We start from the raw sequence: 27,967 nt of genomic DNA, 5'->3' as shown, positions 1-27,967 counted from the left end.
AACACCTGCAGATGCTTGCACTGGGTTTGCAGAAGGAGAGTCCCACGGGGCCTCACTGCAAAACAAACACAGAAAGGGGCAAGTAGGGGAGAGAGGAGCTTGATGGGGCAAGAGGGAAATAAGAGAGATAGAGTAACCAGAATGTAGTAATATGCATGGTATCAAGATGTCCAAGGACTAACTCAATAATAACAAAGATATACTTGTACTGAGAAGGTAACTTTCTAAGGTGAAGGTATGCTAATCTGTTTATAGTGTGTATTTCATTACGTATAAATTATTAAAGCATCACTTTAGAAAGCATCTATTTAAATAGAACTAAAAAGGAAAATTTCCAACAATATCTGTATTTATTAAACTAAGCTCCAGGTGTTTTGAAAACTCTCCAAGGAAAATTATTAGTATTAGTTCTCTTTATCTGTTTATCTACTCATAGGCCAGAAGTGTTTGGAACTCAGGAATCATCCTGAACAACAAGAACTTGAGGTCCAGTGTAGTGACTAGTTCTAGGGCTATTTGCACATCCTCACCAAGACAGCGAGGTGGGGCTGCCCTTTCTGTTGACCACACACTCTTGCCCACACTGAACGAGGAATTATTCTAACTACCCTGGAAGTTCTGGTACTTCAGCTCCTCTGTTGGTCCTTCCCTGTATTCCAACAATGCGTTTTGGGAGAGACTCCAAATGGCAGCCCCTCTGCCTACTCCCTCTAGTGGTAACAATGAACATCACAAGAACGTTAGATTGCCCATGCCAGAATGGGCCCACAGTGAGTGTCAGGAGCGCTTGAAGGTTTGGGTTTAAGCTATACTCTTCCCAACAGTTAAACTTTTGATGTTAATATTTATGGGAACTCTACAAATTAAGCTATAATTATTTAACTTATAATAATACAAATCGCTATCTAGAGACGTTCATAAAAAATTAAAGATCAGATCTATTAAATCAACTATGTAAGAATATTAAAGTAGGAAATGCCATATGTCATGAAAAATGGAGGAAGAAACACTGTCCTGGACTAGCATTTTAGAGGACGCTCATTTATCAACATATTTTCCAGATTTACACTGTTCCGTTACTCTAGCGGTTTACAATGATCATGAGCTGGGTTCTCTGCGACTGTGCTTCCGCGGTGAGGCCCAGGGTCCTCCTGCCGTGGCTCCCCTCCATTTACACGGTCTGCTCCAATGACACGCTGTCTATGTGTTCTAACTCTCCTCGGTACAGCTGCTTAATTACGTCCAGCTCTTTTTTAACCAAGCATTCCTGGGTGTTCACTTCGGCGATAGCAGATTCGATCCTTTTCATTTCAAGCTCCATCTGGGTTAGGAAGGAAGCACGTGGAGTCTCGCGAGCACACACTAAGTTGTCTGCAGCTGCCGCTTCTCCCTGAGACAGACGAAAGTGGTGTGTCATTCAAAGTCAGGATCCAAATAAAAAAATAAATCGTAAAATCAAATCAAATCAGGATCCAATGACCTGTGCTGTGTTGAATATGCATTTTGCATCAGTAACTCAGAGAACTATTTAAATGCATTCAAAAAAAGAATTCTGTAGTCTTGAATATATGAAGTCAGTAACAACTCTTATAGTGTTTCTATTCACGGGGACTAGAGAGATGGCTCAGTGGTTAGGGGCATTTGCTGCTGTCCTAGAGGACCATTCAGTCCCCAGCACTTGGTCAAGCAGTTCATAACTCCTGTAAAGTCTGACTCCAGAGGAAACAACACTCCCTTCTGGCCTCAGTGGGCACCATCCCTCACATGCACATACCTACACTCAGACACACACATAAGTTCTTTTTTAACTTTTAATTTTTTTATTGACATTTCTTTTGCATATGTGAGAAGTAGTGTGCTTCTGCCATGGCACATTTGTCTAAATCAAAGGATAACTTATGAGAGTGATTTTCTTTTACCATGTGGGTTGCAGGAATCAAACCCTAATTCCCCAGATCCACTTGTCCTGTGTTTCCATTCAGAAAGCACCAAACTTCCCAGGGATAGCAATTGAACACCGAATAACAAGATGCAATAAGTCTAGGCACAAATCCTCATACCGAGGCTGGATGAAGCAACTCAGTAAAAGGAAAAGGGTCTTAAGAATAAGAGACATCCCACTCCCACTCTTCAGAGTCCCATAAAAATCCCAAGCTAAACAACCATTTCATATTCAGTGGCCCTGGCACAGGCCCATGTTGGTTCTGTGACAGCCACCTCATTTTCTCTAAGCTCTTATGAGCCCTAAGTAGTTAGTTCTGTGGGCCATGTTCTTGTGTTATCTTAACCCATCTGTCCCCTATAATCCTTCCTTTCTTTCCTCACTGCTTAATGTTTGACTGCGGGCCTTTGCATCCTTTCCTATCAGTTGCTAGATGAAGCCTTTTAAAATATAATTGGATAGTGTCCAGTCTATGACTAGAGTAGAATATTAGCAATAATTTCATTGACACTCCCCGTTTGGCCAGTTCTGTTTAGTTCTGCCATAGATCTCTGGACTATCCAGCTTCCAGTTCCTGTCCATCCAAACAGTGTCTGCTGTGGTCTCTCTCATACCTTGTGATTGGGCTAGGCCAGGGTTGTAAGTCAATTTTTTTTTCTGGGTGGTGTTCCAGTTTCAGCACTATAAGTCTTGCCTGGTTCTAGGAGATGGCTGGTTCAGGTTCTCCATCCTCCATTACTAGGAATCCTCACTGGTATAACTCTCATAGATTCCTGGAAGTTTTCCCTTTACTAGGGGACCTAATTGCCCCTCAAATGCCCTTCCATTCATCCTTCTGTCCCCTACCTGGTCCCTTTTGGTCACATCTCTACCCACCTTCAGTTCACCAGTTGAATTCTCTTCCAGGAATATCCAGGAGTCACCCCCTACAGTCTTTCTTGTTATTTAGCCTTTCTGGGTCTGACTATTTTTAATAGCTAATACCTACTTATAAGTGAGTACACAGTATGTCTGTCTTTCGGGATCTGGGTTACCTCAGGTCATGCTTTTCTAGTTCCATCAATTTGCCTCCAAATTTTATGACAGCATTTTTTGTTTTAGTTTTTCACACATAAGTTTTAAAAATAAAATACATTTAAAAAAATTATAAACAATTTTAATTTATCCTCGGTGTGTGTACGGTGCATGTGGATCGCTGTGATTTGGAAGCAGCTCATGGCACATGCTAGGAAGCTCTCTCCCGCCCAGCCACAACCTCAGCTCTGGTTTACACTTGTGTGAGCATTCATGTAATATGACAATCTAAAAACGTATAAAAGGTAATCGAAAAATTTAATAGTGAACAGTGTAACTTAAGAACGAGTTACGAGAATGATAGTCCCGAGGCCTAGAAAAACCAGAGGTGATGAGGGTTTCGAGGCCAGTGGAAGTGATCATGAAGTCTGGCAGGGCAGGGACTCGGCTACGGGCAGCCAGGAGTGAAACGAACGTGAGAAGTAAGGGGAGAAGAAGCCTAACGGAGCCAGCACATGCTGACAGTAGCATACACTGGCTCTAAACACTCACTTCCCATCTGCAACCACCACACAAGTAACATCACCACAGAATTCTAAAACATCTTTTGAGATGACGTCAAATCCAGGCTATTGCTGAAAACATGTGGTGTGCCGGACCAGCCTTGACTAGGACCGTGTTAAGACTTCAGAAATGTGTAAACTGGTACCGTAGTTCCCATGAAGTTTTGTAGCCATAAAGTTACAAAAGCTTTAGAGGCATTGCTTGGGTACAGTGCCCTGGACATTCCAAGGCAAGAGGTTTTTTATCTCAGAAAGATTTGCAAAAGTGGATTCTTATAGTGTCACAAATTCCAGTGAAACCCAGAGACCATCTCTTAGGAGAAATGAAGAAACAGCAGAAGAGATTAATCCATGTTCACTTGGATTAATCATAAACAAAGCAGTTTAAAAAATATTTGTGTGACAGGTTAGGAGAATGTAGTGTCTGGGTGACAGCTTTGCCACCTGAGCTTTGAGGTGCCCACACACAGAGAAGTTGTTTTGAAGGGCAGTTCTCTAGGAATCGCATCTGATCTCAGGCACACTGGGACCTGATACTGCTGATACGACCTGGTGTTTCAAGTTTGCTTCAAGTTAGCACAAAGTCTGACAACTGAACAGTAGCAGGTACTGGCACTTTCGAGAAGGAGACGTAAGCTGTTGCACACAAAGAACAGAGTGTGCTAGCTTTGGGCAGGCCATCCCACAGAGAAGGGTGACAGAGTCTGATAAAGGGATTACATGCAACTTCCAACATAAGTTAGAAAACTGTCCCAGAATGCTGCCCCGGGGCACCACGCTACCGTGTGAGGTCACTAAGCCACAGAGCTACACCAGGGGTTCCAGTGTGGGGTGGGGAAAGGGTTCCAACTGCCACCTCAAGTGACATTCCAGCAGACCAAGTCTTCCAGTACACGAGTCGGAGCTGCCTCCCCAGCCGAGGAGAGCAGCAAGCAGGATCCACAGCAGCTAGAGATCACCCCGTACCCCAGGCATCAAGCTGCCCCACCTCAGCTGAGAGGCATAACAGATAAGCTGTCTCCAAAGTTTCCCCAAACCACAGACTCAGAAAGGAAATAAATCTCTGAAGCCATTAAACTGAGTGATCTAAGAGGAAAGGGGGAAAGATTGGTTTGTAAAAGTCTCAGTAAGAGAGCTACTTAACCAACCACGGAAGTTGGTGATCCTGGGACACAACGGGAGGGTGCTGACTGAACACCATCAGAAGGGCTGATGAGAATCCACAAAGTACCCTACGGCTACATGGAAGGTTATGCACAGCACCCTGCTACTGTAAATTCTTTTTTTTTTTTTTTTTGGTTCTTTTTTTCAGAGCTGGGGACCGAACCCAGGGCCTTGCGCTTCCTAGGCAAGCGGTCTCCCACTGAGCTAAATCCCCAACCCCACTACTGTAAATTCTTACAGTGAGGCCAATGTGTCCAGATTTTCCCCTCAAATTGGGGAATATGAAAAAGGGAGAAGGTGAGGATAGTGTGATTATGCATGTACCAACAGCGACTAGATTCTGTAATTTGTGTGGTTTCACTCATGGCGTGTTGGCTATAAGCCAGTGATTTCCTACTGGCAAATCTGAGCACTGTCATGGTGTGTGCTGTTTACATCTATCCGTAAGTCACTTTTAAGATGAGGAAATCAATCCCATATTTCCTTGATGTCATGTTCAATCTCCATGGGCTGTTGGAAGTTTGCAGAAATTTATTTCTCCCAAGGTTAAGTGATTTTGATCCCACTTGATCACCTCGAGTCTTAGCATGGCAACTGGAACACCCATTTTGGCTCGGCTGACTTTTGAAACCTCATGAAAACTATGTCCTCGGCCTTCATGCCCATGTCCTTCCCGGGGGGCCATGTTAAAGATCTTCTTCATTCTGCAAAAAAGCAAAGGGTTTCTGTTGTTGTTGTTGTTGTTGGTGGTGGTGGTGGTGGTGGTGGAGCTTTTTAAGATTAGTATACCCTATCATATGTAGGAAACATCTGTACATCATAATCCTGTCTCACAGTAACTTTATGTGAAACCACTAGGCTTATATTATAGTCATAGATAACTGATGTCTTAGGATTGCTACTGATGTAATGAAACACTATGAACAAAAGCAACTCGGGGAGGAAAGGATTAATTTTGCATGTGTATCCTGAATCACTGTCCATCAGGGAAGACAAGACAGGAACTCAAACAGGGCAGGAACCTGGAGGCAGAAGCTGATGAAGAGGCCATGAGCAGGTTCTCTTACTGGCTTGCTCCTCCCGGCTTGCTCAGTCTGCTTTCTATAGAACACAGGATTACCAGCTCAGGGATGGCACCACCCACAATGACCTGGGTCCTCTCTCATCAATCACTAATTAAGAAAATGCCCTGCAGGCTTATCTGCTACAACTGGATCTTATAATAGCATTTTTTTTTAATTGAGCTTCAATCCTCTTAGCTTGTGTAAGGTTCATGTATGAAGACTAGCCAGAACAATTGATATGCATGGCAGACAAATGGTTGATATTATAACTATATATGAAATTCTATAATGATTAGTATCAATTTCAGCATGTTAACATATACTTTAACTTAATATTAAATATTAGCTATAATCCAGAAGTTAGTAGCCGAGGCAAAGAAGCTAGGAATAGTTCTATATAATGTTTTCAAAATATCTATAAAACTATGCCTTGGTAACTACAGAATACATTCTAGCAAAAGAAGACAATATACATGAAAACACATCAGGGAGATTAGAAGACGCAGCTCGGTGCTAGAAGCCAGGTTTATAAGCCACATTCTGATCACAGTGCCAGCACAAAACACAGGCCTCAAGAACATTCATAGTTGAAAACAAATAGAAAAAGTCTTTGAAATTGCTATAGAGAGGGAAAGTAAGACAAAAAAAAAAAAGGTTTGAGAGGAAGGAAACCCACAAAGAATAAGTGAAGAATCATGGCCATTTTTTAAAAATCCATGTCTTTACTTACACAATAGTGACTAATGCATGAAATAAAGACCATGCACAAGAGGTTAAGTGGGAGGAGACCATTGATTACACTCATCAAATAAACCAAGCATTCAGCAAATAAATATAACAACGGCCATGTGGGGGTCTGCAAAGCCCATGCCAGACCCAGGCTGTTCGTCTGTCTTTCCCTCCCTCTCTCTCTCCCTTCCTCCTCCCCTCTGCCTTCAGATCAATATGAAGCTCTTAGCTGATGCTCCAGCAGCATAATAATAATGGACTGAGACAATAAGGAAGCCCCAATGAAATGCTTCCCTTGTACGTGATGCCTCCTCACAGCAATAGAACAGCAACCAAGACAGAACTAACAGAGAGATTTCAAAGAAATGCAAATGGCTGAGAACTATCTCTTACATGTTAAGTATCCTTAGCTATCAGGGAAATACACATCAAAACTACTGCGAGATTTCATCTTACGTAGGTCAGAATAGCTAACATTTTTTAAAAGGCAAAAAGGTAATAAATTCTGGCATGGATGTGAGGAAGAAACCACTCCTTCACTGCTGGTGAGAGTGCAAACTTGTACAAACTTGTACAGCACTAAGGAAATCAAGATGGACATCAGATCCAAAACATTGGAACTAGAATATGCTCCAGCTACACATAGTCCCCAAAGACCCTATATCCTAGAACAGACACACATGCTCACCCATGTGCATTTCTGCTCTAAACACAACAGCTAGAGCATAGAAAGGGCCTACATACCCATCAAGTGGTCACTTGGATAAGAAAAATGTGCTACCTATTCACAATGGAATTTGATATAAAAAATGAATGTTTAAGAAAAGGAATGAAATTGGAAATAATAATTCTGAATGAAGTGACCCAGACCCAGAAATACCAGTGTTGCCTGCTCTCCCTCTAGCTAGCTTTGACTCTGTACATACACATGTTTAAATGGGAGTAAACATGGATGATAAAATGTATGGAAATAAAAATTCAAGGTAGATGAAGAAGAGAGCAATTGGCATTATTCTTACTGTTTTAAAAATGATTGAAGAGTAACTGTAATATTTTGACAACCAAAATTGTTCAGGATGCACTTTGAGTGTCTAAAGTCCATATGACAATACGCACTTTCGGTGTGAGTTTGTGTTTAGGATTTCATTCAATTCTAATTAAGCCAAATAATGGTTAAATAAAGACTTACTTGGCAAGCTCTTTTTGTAGCTCTTTAGTCCTCCTGGTTTCTTGATGCAAAGCACAGAGTAAAGAACGCACTGAGCTTATCAGTTTATGCCTCACTTTCTCCGTATCTTCAGACTTCAGGAAGAAGTTAGTAGAAGGTTACTTTTTCAAGCAAAAACACTTGCACATCTTTCTTAAAATACTTTAGGATTCATGTTTTTACTGTTTTTAATTCTCTTTTCCTTATGTGCATTACTGTGACCTTCTACCAAAGCATAAGTCAACGAAGTAACTCAGGAGTTCACCCAAATTAAGCACTGAGTAATATCAAGAAGTTAAAACCCAAAGAAAATATGATTATACAACTCACGCAGCCCCTAGCATTTTCCATGAATTCACAGCTAGCTCCTGGGCATTGGGAGGGCTGGGGCACATTTCCTTGTGGCTCCATGCTGCTGCCTGTTAGATATGGCACTTGAGGGCACTCGGGGTGGGGCCCTACAAGAGCCACCATTGAAGATGTCTTCCACCGCATCTCCCCCTCATGATTTGAACATGACTGCTCTGGACACTTGCAAGTCCTGCACAGATGGAAAAAAGTTAATGTGGAGTATATCTCCTGTTCCCCAAAATGACTACAGGATTCCTGCATGACTTGCATCTCAGAGAATGGTGGTACCAGAGTAAAATGGTGCATTAACTCTGAAGCTGTCACAGGATTCAGACGGCACACAATTATAGGCTTAGGGTCAGTCTCAAGACACACAGCAAGGTATGGAAGCATATGTCCATAATGCTAGCACATACAAAGCTGAAGCAGGAGGATTGTGAGTTTAAGGCCAGACTGTGAGTTCTAGCCCAGCCTCATCTACAGAGTGAACCTTGTCTCAAAAGACAACAATGGAAACTTTGAACCATCGAACAGTATAGGACAGATTAACAATATGTGGCTTAACAGGTAAAGCTATGGCCTGTGGAAGGAATCTGCTTTGATTTTTTTAATGTGCCTGTAAAGATTTACATTTTTAAAGGGTTACTCTGGAAGATAAAGGCATACTTGATAATTATAATAATCCTATTGCATATGAACATATTCAAATATCATGCTGTACTACTAAATACATACAATCAGTAAAAGTTAAGACTACCTGAGCCAGAAGTGGTGGTACATGCTTTTATTCCCAATACTTGGGAGGCAGAGGCAGAAGGATCCAGAGAGTTCTAGGCCAGCCTGGTCTTTCTTGATCAAACCATTTAAAGCAGAAAGTCCACCCACCCACTCTAAATGTAGGTGGAACTTTCTGATGCAGCCCAGACTGTAGGACATGGAAGACAGAAACTTCTCTTTTTGCCTGCTTTCCCTCACTCTTGCTGGCAAATTCATCTAACTTGTTGCAGCAACTCTTCATCAATATTAGAACCAATTTCTTCAGGCTTCCAACATAGACTAAAGGCCAGCAGCTCTCCAGGAATCCTCAAGTGCCAGACTCAGGCTGCTAAGCCATCCAGTCTCATGGACTGAGCAGATATCGGATTCTCAGCCTCTCCAATACAAGACTGCTATTACTGAACTATGCAGACTACAGCTTGTAGACCAATCTATTAAATCGTGTGTGTGTGTGTGTGTGTGTGTGTGTGTGTGTGTGAACACATGCCCTCTGTGTGTGTGAATGTGATTGTGCATGCACGTTCATGTGCATATATATTCACTCAGTTGTATTCCTTTAAAGAACTCTGACTAATACACTTGTATTTAGCAAAATGCTTTAATGATTAAAAGAAAAAATCTTGAAGACTTCCAGGTAAGATAGAAGACAAGAATCTACACAGGAACAATTGTCTGATGATGATTTTGGAAAACACAGTGAAAGGGAGTTTCCTATCACTCCACAAGTTACTTTTCCATCTTGGCCCCAACAAACCCTTCTATCCCCTGGGCCCTAAACTTGCCCTCCCACTGGACTGCTCTTACCACTATAAGTGTGATCAATGAGTCCAGATTCCTACCAGGAAACTTAAATGGATATTCGACTAGGAATACCACAGTAGGATTCCTGCTGTCAGGGACACCATCAGCACCACAGAGCTCTACACAGTGCTTTGGGTACCAGATAGCCAGGCAGGCCTGTGGGCATGCAGCATTGGTGGCTGAGTGGAGTCTGCCTCAACTATCCACAGTCCATAGGGCAATCAAGAAAACCCCACATACAAGAACAAGAACTGGGATCCCACAAGAGAACAGGACTGGGAAAAAGCCCAGTCCAGGACCAGACAGAAAACACAGTGAAGCAGCAGGTTCACCAAGGAGAGGAAAACTATTCAGGCTTCTGATTCCCTTTCCTCGTGTCTCCGCCCAGCTCTCCTTCCTCAGCACAGCTCTTGTTACCCTCTTAGCTGCCAGGGGCCCAGATATCTCATGTCTCCACTCAGCTCTCCGCCCTCCCCTACAGCCATGTCTTACCAGGATGGTACAGTCGGTTGTAGCAAGCAAACACTGTCCTCTCCTGTTCATGTCTCCCGACCCTCTGTGTATGCATATGCTCATGTGCTCATGTGTGTATGTGTGTATGTTTATGTGTGTGTGTGTGTGTGTGTGTGTGTGTGTGTTCTTTTTCATTTTTTCCTTTACTCTTTTTCTATGCCTTTTCTTCTTACTCCCAAAGTTTAGAGGCTGACCTGGTTTATACTATGCCTTTATTACATTATTTTAAATTGTAATTTATTATACTTTTTACTTTATTCCTGTATCATAGTATATAGAGAGGGTACATTCTTTACCCTCTTGGTATAGTCTTCAGTTAACTCTATATTCAGCCCACTTTCCCTCTGCCTTGATTACTCCCATTCCTCTCTGCATCCTCTCCTCTACTTCCTATCTAACTTGACCTGAGACCAGTCACTGCAGTCACTGTGACATTGTCCACCTTTTCTTCCCTCTTCCTTTTAATTAATTCTAACACATTAACATACACTGGCTTATCTGTGTCCCTTTGCTCCCTAAACCAATCAAGACTTAACAAGAAAATATCATCCTGAATGAGGTAACCCAATCACAGAAAAACGCACGTGGTATGCACTCATTGATAAGTGGATATTAGCCCAAAAGCTTGAATTACCCAAGATACAATCCACAGACCACAGGAAGCTCAAGAAGAAGGATGACCAAAATGTGGATGCTCCCAGTCCTTCTTAAAAGGGGGAACAAAAATATCCATAGGAGGGGATATGGAAGCAAAGCTTAGAGCAGAGGCTGAAGGAATGGCCATTCAGAGTCTGCCCCACATGTGGCCCATAAATATACAGTCACCAAAACTAGATAAGATTGATGAAGCTAAAAAGTGCATGCTGAAAGGGACCAGATTTAGACCTCTCCTGAGAGACACATCCAGATCATGTCCAATACAGAGGTCAATGCTAGCAGCAAACCACTGAACTGAGAACAGGACCCCCTTTGAGGGAATTAGAGGAAGGATTGAAAGAGCTGAAGGGGCTTACAACCCCCATAAGAACAACAATGCTTACCAACCAGAGCTTCCAGGGACTAAACCACTATCCAAACACTATACATGGACTGACCCAGGGCTTCAACTGCATATGTAGCAGAGAATAACCTTGTTGGGGCACCAGGGGAAGGGGAAGCCCTTGGTCCTGCCAAGGTTAGACCCCCAGTGCAGGGGAATGTCGGGGGGAGCGGTAAAGAGGTGAATAGGGGGAATACCCGTATGGGAGATTGGGAGGGGGTGAGGGGGGGCTTATGAACAGGAAACCGGGAAAGGGAATAACATTTGAAATGTATATAAAGAAATATATCTAATAAAAAAATAAAATAAAAAAAGACTTAACAAGTATCTGTTTTTGTAGTCTCGTGCAGAGGGGGCTAACACCTGGATAGTGACTATGGCTGCACAAAATACTCAACCACCAACCTCATAAACAAATACAGCTGTACCACAACCTAGATTCTCCTGAACACTGCAGACAAATCCACTGAAAGAGGAGAGGCATTAAAAGCCAGAAACTGGAAAGAACCCAGATGTCCCTCAACAGAGGAATGGATACAAAAAAAGTGGTACATTTACACAATGGAGTATTACTCAGCTATTAAAAACAATGACTTCATGAAATTCTTAGGCAAATGAATGGAAATAGTAAATATCATCCTGAGTGAGGTAACCCAACCACAAAAAAAACCACACTGATAAGTAGATATTAGCCCAAAAGCTCAAATTACCCAAGATATAATCCACAGACAACATGAAGTTCAAGAAGAAGGATGACCAAAGTGAGGATGCTTCAGTCCTTCTTAGACGAGGGAATAAAATATTAATGGGAGGAAACACAGAGACAAAATTTGGAGCAGAGACTGAAGGAAAGGCCATCTAGAGACTGCCCTACCTGGGGATCCAGCCCATATACATACAGCCACCAAATCCATATTGCTGATGCCAAGAAGTGCATTCTGGCAGGAACCTGATATAGCTATTTCCTGAGAGGCTCTGTCAGAGCATGACAAATACAGAGGCAGATGCTCACAGCCAACCATTGGACTGAGAACACGGTCCCCATTAGAGGAGTTAGAGAAAAGTTTGAAGGAGCTGAATGGGCTTGCAACCCCCTAAGAACAACAATATCAACCAACCAGAGCTCCCAGGGACTAAACCACCATCCAAAGCATACACATGGACAGACTCCTGGCTCCAGCTGCATATGTAGCAGAGGATGACCTTGTTGGGCACCAATGGGAGGAGAAGCCCTTGCTCCTGCCAAGGCTGGACCATCCAGTGTAAGGGAATGTCAGGGAGGGAAGGTAGGAAGGAGTGGGTGGATGGATGGGGAAGCACCCTCATAGAAGAAGGGGGAGGAGGAATAGGACTGGGGGTTTATGTATGGGAAACCCGGAAAGGGGACATTTGAAATGTAAATAAAAAATATCCAATGAAAAAGAAATATAATTCATGGAAACTTTTGTCAAATAATTTCATCAAACTAAATGAAGTGATACCCATCTCTATATCTTTATGGTACCTCATTTGAAATACATTCTCAGAAACTTTGAATTGTGTATTGTATTTGCTGGATTGAATGTGATATACAATTTATTTCAGTAGAAGAAAATGTTACTTCTCCAGTTTAATGGATTTTATACTCCCAGCCCACGTGTGTCTCTTCGATGCACACCACATCTGGCAGTGGCCACTGTCAAGCACGCTGCCTGGAGGGGAATTGCTTTACAATCCAAAAGTATGTGGAACTCGTGCTTGCCTCTCTCTGTCCTTAGATTACTTTACTTTGCATGGTGCTCTTTAAATCTTCAGTTCTATCCATAATCTTCAATTCTATTCTGCTGTTGAAATTCCCATTTTCAAGATAAGCACATTACAATTCTCATTTTCTTTGCCAGTAATCTGTTGGCAGACACTTAACTTGGTTACTGTGTGTAATGCTCCAATGTACATCAGACTACAGATGCATTTTGGGAAAATTATCTCAGATATGTTTGTTAGTTTGCTGTGATGGTTTGTATGTGCTTGGGCCAAGAAGTGGCATTATTAGGAGGTATGGTCTTATTGGAGTAGATGTGTCATTGTGGGCGTGGGCTTTAATACCCAAGCCCTAGCTTCCTGCCTGAATGCTGCCATGTTCCTGCCTTGATGATAATGGACTGAACCTCTGAACCTGTAAGCCAGCCCCAATGAAATGTTGCTCTTATGAGAGTTGCCTTGGTCATGGTGTCTGTTCATAGCAGCAAAACCCTAACTAAGACATATGCACAGGATAAATTTCTAGGTCTAATTATTTCTTTTAATGCCAGTTCCTTCCTATTCTGTTGCCATCTCAACCCTATAAGGCTGTTGAGCCAAAAGAGTTCATATGCCACAAAATTCAGACCCAGTTACACTGCTTGGACAAAATGCAAACACAACGTTGAGTCCAAACATGAGAAGTGACTTCTGGCCTCCTGAACATTAGTGATGGTTTAAATAGTAATATTAACCTTGAAAATAATTTAATAGATGATATTGAGGAACTGTTTCCAACTGTCCTGCTTAAGTTTCTGTTGCTGTGGTGATCACTATAATAACCAAAAGCTACCTTGGGAGAACGGGGTGTATTCGCCTTATGTATCCCAAGTAATGATCCACCCCTGAGGGAAGTCAGAGCAGGAATTCAAGGCAGGAACTTGGAGGCTGGAATGGATGCTGAGGCCATGGAGGAGTGTTCCTACTGCCTTGCTCCTCATGGCTTGCTCAGCCTGCTTTCTTATACAACTCAGAACCGCCTGCCCAGGGGTAGCATTGCTCCCAATGGGCTGGCCTTTACCGCATCAATCATCAATCAAGAAAATGCCCCACAGACTTGCCTACAGCCAATCCAGCGGAGGCATTTTCTCAGTTGTGATTCGTTTCCCCCACATGACTCTAGCTTGTGCCAAGTAGACAAACCACTGACAAGCCCACCAACTAAAAGAGCCAAACTTTACTCAGGAAGCATGAAATAAGCCACACACGAAGGCCATTCTCACACACTCAACTTCTTCTAAAACACTGTAAGAGAGGAAGTGAAAAATACAAATTAAAAAAACAAGAAATGAGCAGATCCCAGGGCAAAAACACAAATAACACAAGAAACCAAGACGACTCATTTCTTCCAAACATTACCAGTCTTGGGCTGCAAACATGGCTCAGAGACTAAAAGCACATTTTGCATATGTAAATCAATAAAATGCAATTTGCCGCATAAGTATATCCACGGGCAGAAACTATGTGATCATCTTATTAAAGTTCTTTCACAAAACCTAAGATCTGTTTATGATAAAAATCCTTGATCGGTTATGGGTGAAGAAAACATATGCAAGGAGAATAAAGGCCAAGTGTGGCAAATCAGGAGTCACAATCCTGGTGAGGGGACAAAAGCATGAAGGACTCCCACCAAGATCAAAACGAGACAAGGCCGTGGGTGTCTGCTTTGGTCTCTTCTGTTTAATAGGGCTTGAAATCTTAGCTGGAGCAACAGACACGAGGAGGAAATAAGAGGAACACACACAGGAAAGGAAGCTGTCAAGGTATTGCTGTTTGCAGATGATATAATCCTACACGTGGCAGCCCCCAAAGACTCCTCCAGGGAACGTCTCAAGCTAATGATCACTTTCAGCTATGCGGCATGTTCTAAAAATAACATCAGTAGTTGTCCCACACCCTGAAGCCAAAAAGACTGGGAAAGAAATCAAGAATCCCATTCACACTAGTACTGAGAAATCAAGTTGTTACTGACCAGGAAGCTTCCTCCCCCTGGCTAGCTTTCATGGACCCACACAGGTTGAATGGGAAGAAAAGCCATCAACTGCCTTACCCAGCTCTGAATCCTGCAAGCTACAGTAATGACCAGCATGGAGGGTAGCCAACCAACCTTCTGACTGGATATAGGTATATTTCACAAGAGGAAACACATGTGAGGTATTATGAATAAAGTCAAGAACCAATGGTTAGAGAGCTCATTGGCCCCAAGGGGTGAAACCCCTATTATTATTTTGCTAAATGAACATGGTATCAAGTTGCCCTCTAAATTAGTAAAGATTAGTGCAACTCTCAGACCTCATTGGAGAAAGTTCTATGTGGTTAATGCAGACATTCCCAACTGGCTAATGTGGTAGAGACTATAAGCCAATGGAGTGCTAAGCCACAAATGGGACTCCTTTTATCAACCCCTACCCACGAGCCTCAAAGAACATTACAGAACACATGGCACAAGAGTCAAAGGAGGATGGAGACTAAGGAAAGCTATCTCCTAGGCACGACAGGATTGCTGTCATCCTGAACTCACGGTGACATGCACAGGACCAAGCCAGTCAGCATCCTAGCATGAACTGGGGAGAGGGTCTCAAGCTCCCACACCAGAGGAGCTTTTGACAGTTATGGCTTCTGAGGGAGAATCGGTTCTCTTTAAGGCTGTCCCTTAAAGGTCCCTATCGTGGATGACCCCAAACCCAAGGGTATTTGGGCAGCAAAAATTTTACTCATTAGGTTAGAATTTAAAAACGAAAAAAAAAAAAAAAAAGGACACGAATTTGGTGGCAGGGTAAAGGTGGGCAGTTAGTGATGGAAGTTGAATACGATCAAAATACTTTGCATTTATGAATGAAATTCTCAACGGCTTAATGAAAATATGTTTTTTAAAAATCCCTCAAAGACACCCACAAGCATTTGCTTCTGCTATCTGTACATTCGTTGCACCGAAGTGAAAGAAACTGAGCCTTTATCCCTGAGGAGTTCTGGGTCAGGGAGGCCAAGATGGAGAGAGGACGAGAAACTGAAACAAGCAGCCCAGGCAATTAGTTCAGCACATCCTTGCCGAGGCACCGAGGAGGTGAAGCTGACCTTTCTGCCACACACTCTTAGCCCAACTGAACAAGGAATTGCTGTAACCAGCTGAGACTTCTGCTTCCTTCGGCTCAAAGTTGGTCTTTTCCTGTATCCCAAAAATGCGAGGAGAGAGAAACACTGAAGGGCAGTGACTCTGCTGCACCCTCTAGTGGTGACACTGAATACCACGGGAACGTTCAATGCAGAGGTTATAGTCTTCCAAAAATAGTAAAGCTTTTAATATTTATTTTATGTAAACAATCGAGTTATAGTAAAACTATGTTAACTAAAGAGTTTCATAAACACCTAAAAAATCAATAGATTAAATCAACTAGGTGAGAATACTGAGTTGGAAATAGACATACTGCAAGAATGGAGGAGTAAAAAGTGTCCCGAATTAACATTTCAAAGAAGTGCTTTAGCGTAACCTCCCAGAATTACAAAGTCCACTTAGCTCTCATAATCTATAGATCCAGGGACGCTGCTCACTGAGAAGTATCCTTTAGTGACAGGCACTGAGCTTAGTTTAGTCTCAGCACCTCTCTCCTCTCCCGTCCCCTCCCCTCCCCTCCCCTCTCCTCCCCTCCTCCCCCCGCCCCCTCCCCCGTCTCTCCCTCACCTATTTTGAAGACGTGAGAGTAAGGCATTATTGCTTCTTAGTTCTTGTAGATAGAGTTCCTTGTATTTTTGAACTTCCGTTTTACAAGAGTCCTCTTGCATTCTCATTTTCGTGAGCTCAGATGTGAGCTCCATCAACTCCATCTGACTCCAGGGTGCAGCAACAGCCTCCTCCCTCGGCTCCACCGGGTCTCCTTCCGGTGCCGCTTCCACCTAAAACAAATTACAAAGGTGGACTTTTACAAATCAGAACGTAAGTAACTTCTGTGAACCTGAAATTTTGCAGTTTTCACCCACAGCTCAGCAACTGTAAGTATACCGGAAATGGAATATACATTTTGAAAAGGGAAATTGTGAGGAAATAATGTGACTTAGGAAAGGGAAGTAAGGAGGCCCAGGAAGGGCACTGGTGTTTGAAGAATTAGCAACAATGGATAAAAACATATGTACATAAAAATGTCACATTCTTTCTCTGCATGCTGGTAAAATACAATTCAATTAAGAAAAACAGAACTGGAGTTCAAAATATTTTTCTTCAGTATCTACTAAATATGGCTCATAGGGACTTGTGATTCACCCTATGCATGTATGTGTGTACATGTGTGTGCATGTACATGTGTGTGAGCATGTATGTGTGTGTGCCTGTACATGTGTGTGTGCACACCCCTGTATGTGTATGTTTGTGAGAATGTGTGGTTTCTGTGGGCGTGGAGTGCTGTGTTTTGAAAGCCCACCTTGGCACAATCTAGGCAAACTGTGTCACATCCTCAGCCATGAATGGCCTTGTGTAATTTCATAAATTCATCATTCCCAAAATAATAAAATCAATTCAGAAATTTTAATCACAAATACTGTAACCCAAAAGGAGCTAAGTAAGAAGTTCTGGAGGGTGTGTTGTCACTGTCTTTAGTCTTGAACCCACTCAGACGGCCCTGGTTAATTTCACTGGGTCACACAAATGAAGAGACAAGTGTGAGAAGGAGATTTGTGAGGAGGAAGGGGAGTGAAGAAGGGTGGGAGAGGGTGGGAGTGGTGAGCATGCAGTGGATTCAGGTGAGAAATTATAAGATCATTTTTAAAAATTAAAAAATAAACTAAATATGATATTCCTTGGGAACAACAAAAGTTGGAAGCCATGGGGGCTTCAAAGGGTAGTACTGGACACCTGTGGAGGCTCCAAGACATTGGCAGTTAGGGCTGGGAGGCTGGTGAAGTCTGATGAAGAAGGGACTTTACAACACAATGCTGAGGGCAAATCAACGTGCAAGCTGAGCTGAAGAAAGATGCTTCACCGAAAATAGCCTGGGCTCTATGAGTAAAAAGAGCAACCACTTCATTGGTCCAATTTGGGGCTCAAAACGCAACAGGGGTCAGCTTCCAGGAAAGAGAACATGGATGCTGCTCTGTGGGTGTGCAGATACACAACTTTCATTCTACAGCGATAGATTTCCATCCCAGAGGCATATCCACCTTTCAGGGGCATGGACTGCCGCATGGTTGGGAAGCTCAGACACTGACGACAGTCAATGGTAGGATTCCTAGGGTACTCTGCAAGGTCCATGACAGCTCAGAAGCCACATCTTTTTTTATTTTTTCAGACATAACTTTTCTTTTTAAAACCCAAAGGGGTGGGTGGTGCAGGGCAATTCTCTGGCACGAATCAAAAGCTTCTGTAAGACTTAGTATCTATTCTTGATGACGAGTAGAAATTGTAAGTTATCTTTCCCCAAAAGTTGTCACAGTTAGTTTTAGTTGCCACTTTGACACATCTGGGAAGAGGAAATCTCAAACGAGGAAGTTCAGTCAGGTTGGCTTGGGGGCATGTATGTGGGACATTTTCTTGACTACTGACTGACATAGGTGGGCCCATCCAACTGAGGGCACAGAAATCCTAGGCACGGGGCCTCGGCTGCATACAAAGCATAGCAGAGCAAGCCATGGGGAACAAGCTATGTGCTTCAGTTCCTGCCTTCAGTTCCTGCCTTCAGTTCCTGTCCTGACCTTCCTCAGCACCTGAGTATGACTGGGGAGATCTAAGGTGAAATAACATTCTTCTCCCCAAGTGAGCAGCAACAGAAAGCAAAACGAGTACAGAAGCTAACGTTAAGAAACTGGCAATAAGACAAGGTCAGAATTCTTCATCTAACTAGCACTGAATGTAAGAGTTATCTTAAACTTTTATGAGAGACCCAGAGATCCAAAGCAGCACAACTGACAGCAACCAAACTGTGGGAAGCATTGAGTGTGCCCATCAATGGATGCCTATATAAAACAGGACCATCAATGTTTCTCATTAAAAATTCTACCGAAATTTCTTTTATCTATTCCGTCAATTTCTGTAAAGCCAGAGGACTTTCACCTCTACTAATAAATAGTAGCAATGTGATTAAAACAAACACTTTTGTCAATGAGCCTTTTCATTCTGGGTAACATGGTCCAGTGGAGTACTACTAGAGAAAGAACAACAACTCTTCCATATTGACGGCATTAATGAGAAACCTATTAAACTTACCACGTCGTTTCCTGTGTTTAACAGTTTTTCACCAAGCGCTTCCATTTCTCTCGCTTGTTTTTCAATTGTGACGACTAAGTTGGAATTTTCAAGTTCGAGCCTAAGTATTTTAAAGGAATGATTCTCATGAGTGAATTTTTTAAATACCACGTGATTTCTAAATAACCATCTAAAAGGCAATTTGGCAAATTCTTTGGAAAACAAGCTACTCAAGAGATCTATCATTTTTCTAGCTGTGTTATGTGGTTAGTTGTGACGTGTAGGGACTGCGTGAATAACTACTTTCTCCTTTTATTTTTGTGGTGCACGGGGATGAAACCAGGGCCTTACATAGGCAAACATACACTCCAGCACTGAGTTAATCCCCTGCCCCATGCAGCTGTGCAATCATGTGAAGTGACTGGGAGCAGAAATGTTACCCTGGCCTTACACACGTGCATCACACTGCTCTGCCTGCATCGGAACACAGCAGCTACCTCTGCACGTTGCATGTAGTCATACCTTTGAATCCTACAACGCATTTTCTTGGCCGCTTTTAGCATCGCTAATGATTCTCGCAACTAGAACAAAAAATGGGGGAAAGTTAAGTTAGACTCCGGCTCGAGCTTATCCATCTCCTGTTTGTGTTCTCTTCTTAAGTGTTATAGGAGCACAGATGGACGCTTCCTCTGCACGCCGTGTACAGTCGCAGATGTGTTGCAACACCTAATATCATACTGTCTGGCTTTTTCCAGAAATATGACCCTCCGGCACTAATGTTAAACACATCATTAGGTCTGAATTGTATTCTCTCAGATACTCAAGTTGGCACAATCAGTAAGACTGAAAGAGGAAATGCCATGCAGCAATAAGCGTTTGTAATTTTGACATCCAAACACCACCTCGCCAACACTATAATTTGAGACGCCATGGTAGTGATGATGAAATTAACATGATGCCTTAGATGACCTCTTAGTCACTGTTATATTGCTGTAAAGAGGCAAAGAAACTCTTGATAAAAGAAAGCACTTAATTGGGAACTTTCTTACAGTTTCAGAGGCTGGGTCTGTCATTAAAGCAGGTAACACGGTGGCAGACATGAGAGACTGGGCCTTGAATGAGCTTTTGAGACCTCAAAGCCCACTCCCAGTGGCACACTTCCTTCACCAAGACCCCGCCTCCTATCTGTCTCAAATAGTGCATTCTTTAGTAACTGAGCATTCAAATGTCTGAACCTGTGGGGGCCATTATCATTCAAATGTCTCATGGGATCATTTGCAGGGACAGTGTCTACACAGATGTCAGAATGCCTGGGGCTCCATCTCAACTTGACCCCGATGAGGTGTGGGGTCCTGAGCAAGTTCATCCTTTGGCTTGGTTTCTTCACCTGTGACATGAAAATATTGATAGACATTGCCACAGTGGGTCATCAGGGATGCTGTTAGAGAATACACGTGTGGCACAGTAGAAGCTGTACATAACATCTGCTGCTAGCATTAGTGTCAAGAGTACATTGATATTCTAATGTGTGAGGGAAGATATCTCATCCCGATGACTCCTTTCTCACAACAGTCCAAGTGGTACCATGAGGAACAAGGCCCCAGTGCACCCTTAGTACTTATTGAAATTTGACCAACCATGTTGTGCTGTGTAGTTGCCTTCTCTGGATGAAAACATCCCTTTCTGGAAGAGAGTGGGGATCACAAGACTCCAGAAGCTCATGGAAGTTACTATGCTCTGAATGTGCATAAAGCTTAGAGGACCATAGGGTCCCTCCAGGAGATCTAACAATACCTGGGGGAGACTCTTTTTTTTTTAAATCATCACTACCAGAGCACATTTGAGCTGCCATTATGCTGGGATAGGATCTCCAGTGATACCTCAGTCCCCTGTGCTCCTCTAGTGATCCCCAAACCTCAGCGTTGATTATAGCCCATCTAAACCTCAGGGTTGATTACTGCCCATCTTGGGCAGCATTCTTCTTTCGTATGTCGTCGTTGCTGTATCTGGTATGAATAGACATTTAGTCACATCTCCACAGAAAAAGCCAAACAACAACTAGACAGCACTACTCCTGCCCACTTAGAAAAGTCCACATCTTCCTGGTTGCTGCCGCTGCAGAGAGCCCGTGGGCAGCACCCCACGAGCGAACCTGAGCCTCGGGACCACAGGTAAGACCAAATTTTCTGCTGCAAGAAAGCTGCCTGGTGAGCTTGGGACACAGGAAAGCAGAATTTCTCTAGGACCGGGCACGTTCTGTGTTTACCGGAAGTCCCACACCCACGGATCCCGGCCCGCAGCAGCTCTCTGCTCCCAGACCCGGTGAGAGAGAGACCCAACCGCCTGGTCAGGTGGGCACTCCTGAGGCTGCAGAGCGGAAGAGACCACCAACTCTGCTCACCACTGCCCACATCCCTGGCCCAAGAGGAAACTGTATAAGGCCTCTGGGCTCCCGTGGGGGAGGGCCCAGGAGCGGCAGGACACCTGCCTGAGACACCGCAGAAACCTGAAAGAAACAGACCGGATAAACAGTTCTCTGCACCCAAATCCCGTGGGAGGGAGAGCTAAACCTTCAGAGAGGCAGACAAGCCTGGGAAACCAGAAGAGACTGCTCCCTGCACACACATCTCGGACGCCAGAGGAAAAAGCCAAAGACCATCTGGAACCCTGGTGCACTGAAGCTCCCGGAAGGGGCGGCACAGGTCTTCCTGGTTGCTGCCGCTGCAGAGAGCCCGTGGGCAGCACCCCACGAGCGAACCTGAGCCTCGGGACCACAGGCAAGACCAAATTTTCTGCTGCAAGAAAGCTGCCTGGTGAACTCAAGACACAGGCCCACAGGCATAGCTGAAGACCTGTAGAGAGGAAAAACTACACACCAGAAAGCAGAACACTCTGTCCCCATAACTGACTGAAAGAGAGGAAAACAGGTCTACAGCACTCCTGTCACACAGGCTTATAGGACAGTCTAGCCACTGTCAGAAATAGCAGAACAAAGTAACACTAGAGATAATCTGATGGCGAGAGGCAAGCGCAGGAACCCAAGCAACAGAAACCAAGACTACATGGCACCATCGGAGCCCAATTCTCCCATCAAAACAAACATGGAATATCCAAACACACCAGAAAAGCAAGATCTAGTTTCAAAATCATATTTGATCATGATGCTGGAGGACTTCAAGAAAGACATGAAGAACTCCCTTAGAGAACAAGTAGAAGCCTACAGAGAGGAATCGCAAAAATCCCTGAAAGAATTCCAGGAAAACACAATCAAACAGTTGAAGGAATTAAAAATGGAAATAGAAGCAATCAAGAAAGAACACATGGAAACAACCCTGGATATAGAAAATCAAAAGAAGAGACAAGGAGCTGTAGATACAAGCCTCACCAACAGAATTCAAGAGATGGAAGAGAGAATCTCAGGAGCAGAAGATTCCATAGAAATCATTGACTCAACTGTCAAAGATAATGTAAAGCGGAAAAAGCTACTGGTCCAAAACATACAGGAAATCCAGGACTCAATGAGAAGATCAAACCTAAGGATAATAGGTATAGAAGAGAGTGAAGACTCCCAGCTCAAAGGACCAGTAAATATCTTCAACAAAATCATAGAAGAAAACTTCCCTAACCTAAAAAAAGAGATACCCATAGGCATACAAGAAGCCTACAGAACTCCAAATAGATTGGACCAGAAAAGAAACACCTCCCGTCACATAATTGTCAAAACACCAAATGCACAAAACAAAAAAAGAATATTAAAAGCAGTAAGGGAAAAAGGTCAAGTAACATATAAAGGCAGACCTATCAGAATCACACCAGACTTTTCGCCAGAAACTATGAAGGCCAGAAGATCCTGGACAGATGTCATACAGACCCTAAGAGAACACAAATGCCAGCCCAGGTTACTGTATCCTGCAAAACTCTCAATTAACATAGATGGAGAAACCAAGATATTCCATGACAAAACCAAATTTACACAATATCTTTCTACAAATCCAGCACTACAAAGGATAATAAAGGGTAAAGCCCAACATAAGGAGGCAAGCTATACCCTAGAAGAAGCAAGAAACTAATCGTCTTGGCAACAAAACAAAGAGAATGAAAGCACACAAACATAACCTCACATCCAAATATGAATATAACAGGAAGCAATAATCACTATTCCTTAATATCTCTCAACATCAATGGCCTCAACTCCCCAATAAAAAGACATAGATTAACAAACTGGATATGCAAGGAGGACCCTGCATTCTGCTGCCTACAGGAAACACACCTCAAAGAAAAAGACAGACACTACCTCAGAGTGAAAGGCTGGAAAACAACTTTCCAAGCAAATGGTCAGAAGAAGCAAGCTGGAGTAGCCATTCTAATATCAAATAAAATCAATTTTCAATTAAAAGTCATCAAAAAAGATAAGGAAGGACACTTCATATTCATCAAAGGAAAAATCCACCAAGATGAACTCTCAATCCTAAATATCTATGCCCCAAATACAAGGGCACCTACATACGTAAAAGAAACCTTACTAAAGCTCAAAACACACATTGCACCTCACACAGTAATAGTGGGAGATTTCAACACCCCACTCTCATCAATGGACAGATCATGGAAACAGAAATTAAACAGTGATGTCGACAGACTAAGAGAAGTCATGAGCCAAATGGACTTAACGGATATTTATAGAACATTCTATCCTAAAGCAAAAGGATATACCTTCTTCTCAGCTCCTCATGGTACTTTCTCCAAAATTGACCATATAGTTGGTCAAAAAACGGGCCTCAACAGGTACAGAAAGATAGAAATAATCCCATGCGTGCTATCAGACCACCACGGCCTAAAACTGGTCTTCAATAACAATAAGGGAAGAATGCCCACATATACGTGGAAATTGAACAATGCTCTACTCAATGATAACCTGGTCAAGGAAGAAATAAAGAAAGAAATTAAAAACTTTTTAGAATTTAATGAAAATGAAGATACAACATACCCAAACTTATGGGACACAATGAAAGCTGTGCTAAGAGGAAAACTCATAGCGCTGAGTGCCTGCAGAAAGAAACAGGAAAGAGCATATGTCAGCAGCTTGACAGCACACCTAAAAGCTCTAGAACAAAAAGAAGCAAATACACCCAGGAGGAGTAGAAGGCAGGAAATAATCAAACTCAGAGCTGAAATCAACCAAGTAGAAACAAAAAGGACCATAGAAAGAATCAACAGAACCAAAAGTTGGTTCTTTGAGAAAATCAACAAGATAGATAAACCCTTAGCCAGACTAACGAGAGGACACAGAGAGTGCGTCCAAATTAACAAAATTAGAAATGAAAAGGGAGACATAACCACAGATTCAGAGGAAATTCAAAAAATCATCAGATCTTACTATAAAAACCTATATTCAACAAAATTTGAAAATCTTCAGGAAATGGACAATTTCCTAGACAGATACCAGGTATCGAAGTTAAATCAGGAACAGATAAACCAGTTAAACAACCCCATAACTCCTAAGGAAATAGAAGCAGTCATTAAAGGTCTCCCAACCAAAAAGAGCCCAGGTCCAGACGGGTTTAGTGCAGAATTCTATCAAACCTTCATAGAAGACCTCATACCAATATTATCCAAACTATTCCACAAAATTGAAACAGATGGAGCACTACCGAATTCCTTCTACGAAGCCACAATTACTCTTATACCTAAATCACACAAAGACACAACAAAGAAAGAGAACTTCAGACCAATTTCCCTTATGAATATTGACGCAAAAATACTCAATAAAATTCTGGCAAACCGAATTCAAGAGCACATCAAAACAATCATCCACCATGATCAAGTAGGCTTCATCCCAGGCATGCAGGGATGGTTTAATATACGGAAAACCATCAACGTGATCCATCATATAAACAAACTGAAAGAACAAAACCACATGATCATTTCATTAGATGCTGAGAAAGCATTTGACAAAATTCAACACCCCTTCATGATAAAAGTCCTGGAAAGAATAGGAATTCAAGGCCCATACCTAAACATAGTAAAAGCCATATACAGCAAACCAGTTGCTAACATTAAACTAAATGGAGAGAAACTTGAAGCAATCCCACTAAAATCAGGGACTAGACAAGGCTGCCCACTCTCTCCCTACTTATTCAATATAGTTCTTGAAGTTCTAGCCAGAGCAATCAGACAACAAAAGGAGATCAAGGGGATACAGATCGGAAAAGAAGAGGTCAAAATATCACTATTTGCAGATGACATGATAGTATATTTAAGTGATCCCAATAGTTCCACCAGAGAACTACTAAAGCTGATAAACAACTTCAGCAAAGTGGCTGGGTATAAAATTAACTCAAATAAATCAGTTGCCTTCCTCTATACAAAAGAGAAACAAGCCGAGAAAGAAATTAGGGAAACGACACCCTTCATAATAGACCCAAATAATATAAAGTACCTCGGTGTGACTTTAACCAAGCAAGTAAAAGATCTGTACAATAAGAACTTCAAGACACTGAGGAAAGAAATTGAAGAAGACCTCAGAAGATGGAAAGATCTCCCATGCTCATGGATTGGCAGGATTAATATAGTAAAAATGGCCATTTTACCAAAAGCAATCTACAGATTCAATGCAATCCCCATCAAAATACCAATCCAATTCTTCAAAGAGTTAGACAGAACAATTTGCAAATTCATCTGGAATAACAAAAAACCCAGGATAGCTAAAGCTATCCTCAACAATAAAAGGACTTCAGGGGGAATCACTATCCCTGAACTCAAGCAGTATTACAGAGCAATAGTGATAAAAACTGCATGGTATTGGTACAAAGACAGACAGATAGACCAATGGAACAGAATTGAAGACCCAGAAATGAACCCACACACCTATGCTCACTTGATTTTTGACAAAGGAGCCAAAACCATCCAATGGAAAAAAGATAGCATTTTCAGCAAGTGGTGCTGGTTCAACTGGAGGGCAACATGTAGAAGAATGCAGATCGATCCATGCTTATCACCCTGTACAAAGCTTAAGTCCAAGTGGATCAAGGACCTCCACATCAAACCAGACACACTCAAACTAATAGAAGAAAAACTAGGGAAGCATCTGGAACACATGGGCACTGGAAAAAATTTCCTGAACAAAACACCAATGGCTTATGCTCTAAGATCAAGAATCGACAAATGGGATCTCATAAAACTGCAAAGCTTCTGTAAGGCAAAGGACACGGTGGTTAGGACAAAACGGCAACCAACAGATTGGGAAAAGATCTTTACCAATCCTACAACAGATAGAGGCCTTATATCCAAAATATACAAAGAACTCAAGAAGTTAGACCGCAGGGAAACAAATAACCCTATTAAAAAATGGGGTTCAGAGCTAAACAAAGAATTCACAGCTGAGGAATGCCGAATGGCTGAGAAACACCTAAAGAAATGTTCAACATCTTTAGTCATAAGGGAAATGCAAATCAAAACAACCCTGAGATTTCACCTCACACCAGTGAGAATGGCTAAGATCAAAAACTCAGGTGACAGCAGATGCTGGCAAGGATGTGGAGAAAGAGGAACACTCCTCCATTGTTGGTGGGATTACAGACTGGTCAAACCATTCTGGAAATCAGTCTGGAGGTTCCTCAGAAAATTGGACATTGAACTGCCTGAGGATCCAGCTATACCTCTCTTGGGCATATACCCAAAAGATGCCTCAACATATAAAAGAGACACGTGCTCCACTATGTTCATCGCAGCCTTATTTATAATAGCCAGAAAATGGAAAGAACCCAGATGCCCTTCAACAGAGGAATGGATACAGAAAATGTGGTACATCTACACAATGGAATATTACTCAGCTATCAAAAACAACGAGTTTATGAAATTCGTAGGCAAATGGTTGGAACTGGAAAATATCATCCTGAGTGAGCTAACCCAATCACAGAAAGACATACATGGTATGCACTCATTGATAAGTGGCTATTAGCCCAAATGCTTGAATTACCCTAGATCCCTAGAACAAACGAAACTCAAGACGGATGATCAAAATGTGAATGCTTCACTCCTTCTTTAAATGAGGAAAAAGAATACCCTTGGCAGGGAAGGGAGAAGCAAAGATTAAAACAGAGACTGAAGGAACACCCATTCAGAGCCTGCCCCACATGTGGCCCATACATATACAGCCACCCAATTAGACAAGATGGATGAAGCAAAGAAGTGCAGACCGACAGGAGCCGGATGTAGATCGCTCCTGAGAGACACAGCCAGAATACAGCAAATACAGAGGCGAATGCCAGCAGCAAACCACTGAACTGAGAATAGGTCCCCCGTTGAAGGAATCAGAGAAAGAACTGGAAGAGTTTGAAGGGGCTCGAGACCCCAAAAGTACAACAATGTCAAGCAAGCAGAGCTTCCAGGGACTAAGCCACTACCTAAAGACTATACATGGACTGACCCTGGACTCTGACCCCATAGGTAGCAATGAATATCCTAGTAAGAGCACCAGTGGAAGGGGAAGCCCTGGGTCCTGCTAAGACTGAACCCCCAGTGAACTAGACTATGGGGGGAGGGCGGCAATGGGGGGAGAGTTGGGAGGGGAACACCCATAAAGAAGGGGAGGGGGGAAGGGGATTTTGCCCGGAAACCGGGAAAGGGAATAACACTTGAAATGTATATAAGAAATACTCAAGTTAATTAAAAAAAAAAAAAAAAGAAAAGTCCACATCTCCTGAGCTCTTAGGAGTACTCGCAGGCCGTGATTGTGTATTGCAAACAAAGTGTGGCGCTGACTAGAAGAAGGGATGTGGAAATAGCATAGCCTCAGAGTCAGGTTAAAGCCCTGGATGGTCTCCACTGTGGAATCAGGTTCCTCAGTTAGTCTGTCC

At 42.6% G+C, this 27,967-nt stretch overlaps 1 protein-coding gene across 4 annotated transcripts in view; it reads right to left on the bottom strand.

Moving 5' to 3' along the window:
- Positions 1 to 1,025: 1,025 nt before the first annotated feature.
- Positions 1,026 to 27,967, bottom strand: part of 4921524L21Rikl1 (RIKEN cDNA 4921524L21 gene like 1) — a 39,511-nt gene continuing 12,569 nt past the window's right edge. For all 4 annotated transcript variants that reach the window (XM_087591349.1, XM_087591350.1, XM_087591351.1 and 1 more), the window contains exons 3-9: positions 19,635 to 19,693; positions 19,134 to 19,233; positions 16,623 to 16,834; positions 8,014 to 8,224; positions 7,666 to 7,778; positions 5,258 to 5,387; positions 1,026 to 1,390 (exon numbers count right to left, since the gene is read on the bottom strand). In XM_087591349.1, coding sequence (XP_087447475.1) covers positions 1,172 to 1,390; positions 5,258 to 5,387; positions 7,666 to 7,778; positions 8,014 to 8,224; positions 16,623 to 16,834; positions 19,134 to 19,233; positions 19,635 to 19,693 — 1,044 coding nt within the window. In that variant the 3' untranslated portion in view covers positions 1,026 to 1,171. The remainder of the gene's footprint in view (positions 1,391 to 5,257; positions 5,388 to 7,665; positions 7,779 to 8,013; positions 8,225 to 16,622; positions 16,835 to 19,133; positions 19,234 to 19,634; positions 19,694 to 27,967) is intronic.

Source organism: Rattus norvegicus, chromosome 17 (assembly GCF_021556685.1).
Source record: "Rattus norvegicus strain SHRSP/BbbUtx chromosome 17, alternate assembly SHRSP_T2T, whole genome shotgun sequence".
NCBI lineage: Eukaryota > Metazoa > Chordata > Mammalia > Rodentia > Muridae > Rattus > Rattus norvegicus.
The sequence above is the reverse complement of the archived record's forward strand: the minus strand, read 5'-3'. Positions and strand labels throughout refer to the sequence as shown.